The sequence below is a fragment of the Humulus lupulus genome, chromosome 4, assembly GCF_963169125.1.
Source record: "Humulus lupulus chromosome 4, drHumLupu1.1, whole genome shotgun sequence".
NCBI lineage: Eukaryota > Viridiplantae > Streptophyta > Magnoliopsida > Rosales > Cannabaceae > Humulus > Humulus lupulus.
Window position 1 is genome coordinate 230,013,673 of NC_084796.1, and position 2,157 is coordinate 230,015,829.

At 42.2% G+C, this 2,157-nt stretch overlaps 1 protein-coding gene and 1 non-coding gene across 2 annotated transcripts; one reads left to right on the plus strand and one right to left on the minus strand.

Annotated features, from left to right (window-relative positions):
* Positions 1–246: 246 nt before the first annotated feature.
* On the minus strand, positions 247–606 carry LOC133832973 (uncharacterized). Its single transcript, XM_062263241.1, has one exon. The coding sequence runs from the start codon at positions 604–606 to the stop codon at positions 247–249; it is 360 nt and encodes a 119-aa protein (XP_062119225.1).
* A 1,057-nt stretch (positions 607–1,663) lies between these two features.
* LOC133833210 (small nucleolar RNA R71) lies at positions 1,664–1,770 on the plus strand. The gene has a single exon (XR_009892604.1). It is a non-coding gene; the product is annotated as a small nucleolar RNA R71 (small nucleolar RNA).
* Positions 1,771–2,157: the final 387 nt, after the last annotated feature.

Below are 2,157 nucleotides of genomic sequence, written 5' to 3' on the forward strand. Positions count from 1 at the left end.
GAGGGTCTTCTACTATCTTCTTTGTCTCTACTAAAATCTCCACCACATCAACTGTGAAACAACCATCACTGGCCTCGGGATAAGTCATAGCTTTGAGTACATTAAAAACAACTTCCTCACCCTGTACTCTCAGCCTTAACTCACCCTTTTGCACATCCATCAAAGCTTGGGATGTTGCCAAAAATGGTCTTCCAAGGATGATTGGGACGTTGCCATCCTCCTCCATATCAAGTACACTAAAGTCTGCTAGGAGATGAACTTTTCCACTTTTACCAGAACGTCTTCTATAATACCTCGAGGATATGCTAATGATTTGTCTGCCAGTTGTAAAGTCATTGTGGTAGGCCTTGCTTCCCCCAACTTCAATCTTTTGAAAATAGAAAGCGGCATCAGATTAATGCTCACCCCCAAATCACATAGAGCATTCATACTCTCAAAATTCCCAATAGTGCATGGTATGGTAAAACTCCCAGTATCTCTCAGCTTCTGTGGGAGTTTCCTTTGTAGAATGGCGCTGAACTCTTTAGTTAATTTCACAGTTTCGTATTCTCCCATGTTTCTCTTCTTAGACAAAATGTCTTTCATGAATTTTACATAACTGGACATTTGCTCTAAGGCCTCTACAAATGGAATGTTGATGTGAAGTTTCTTGAATACCTCAAGGAATTTAGAAAACTTCTTATCCAGGTTATTTTTACGGAGCCTCTGAGGGTAGGGAATCTTGACATGATGGTCAATGCTCACTGGTGGTGTAGCTTCATTGACTGGAAGGTCTTTAGTAAGCTTGTCTTCACCTAGCTTCTATTCCACTATGCCCTGTGCATGTTGATCCTGATCCTTGTCTTTAGCTGACTGCTCTGTGCTTGGCCCTTCATACTTCTTCCCACTTCTCAAAGTAATAGCTTGGCAATGTTCTTTTGGATTGACTTCCGTGGTGCTAGGAAAATTACCTTGAGCTCTGTTGGCCATAAGAGTAGCCAATTTCCCCATCTGGGTCTCCGAGTTTCTGATAGAAGAACGCGTCTCAGTCATGAATTGATTAAGAACATCAAATTGAGTATCAGGCTGTCTCATAGGATTTTGTTGTTGTTGCATAGGCAGTTGAGGTGGTTGTTGTTGAGGCCTGAATCTCTGTTGATACAACCCTGGAGGTGGTTGCTGAAATGACTGTTGTGGCTGTTGAATTGATGATTGGCCTTGTTGACCATTCTTCCAGGAAAAATTAGGGTGATTCCTCCATCCTTGATTATAAAAATTCGAATAAGGATTATTGGGCTGTCTAGGAAAGTTCCCAATGGCTTGAGCTTGTTCCAATGGCATATTGTTCACATCCCCAAATTGGCACTGTTCAAAAGAATGGGGTGGCCCACATACTTCACACATCACTTGAGCTTGCATCACTGGGGCTACCACGGTATTGTTTTGTAGCTGTTTTGTAAGAGCAGCTACCTGAGCACTAAGAATAGAGATGGAATCAATCTCATGCATTCCAGCCACTCTCTTTGGATTTCCCCTCTCACTAGGCCACTGATAATTGTCCATGGCCATTTCTTCCAACAATTCGTATGCCTCATTGGCACTCTTGCTCATGAAAGCATCAATAATGGTATGAGTAGTACCGCACAAACCATTATAGAAATTGTGGACTAGCATCCACTTCTCAATGCCATGGTGGGGAGACTTCCTCAACAAGTCATTAAATCTCTCCCATGCATCATAAAGAGACTCACCCTCCAACTAATAAAAATTGTTGATCTTTCCTCTCAACTTAGCTGCCTTCATAGGAGGGAAACACTTTGAGAGAAATTTATGAGCAAGGTCATTCAATGTAGTGATCGAATTGGGTGGCAAAGATACCAACAAACTCTGAGCTCGGTCCTTCAAAGAGAATGAGAATAACCTTAATCTGATGGCATCATCGTTAATTCCATTCATTTTAAATGTCTGGCATAGCTCAGCGAAGTTAGCAAGATGCATGTTGGGGTCTTTTGTTTGCAATCCCCCAAACTGAACAGTGGATTGAACCATTTGGAGTATGCCAGGCTTGATTTCAAAATTGTTGGCATCGACAGCGGGTGGTCTGATACAAGACTGAACCCCTGTCACAGTAGGCAACACATAGTCCCTCAAACTTCTGGCTGGTGGATTTTGACCATT

What these genes read in the sequence shown, in the direction of transcription:
- LOC133832973 (XM_062263241.1), bottom strand. Translation starts at nt 606, where the DNA reads ATGTCCAGTTATGTAAAATTCATGAAAGACATTTTGTCTAAGAAGAGA.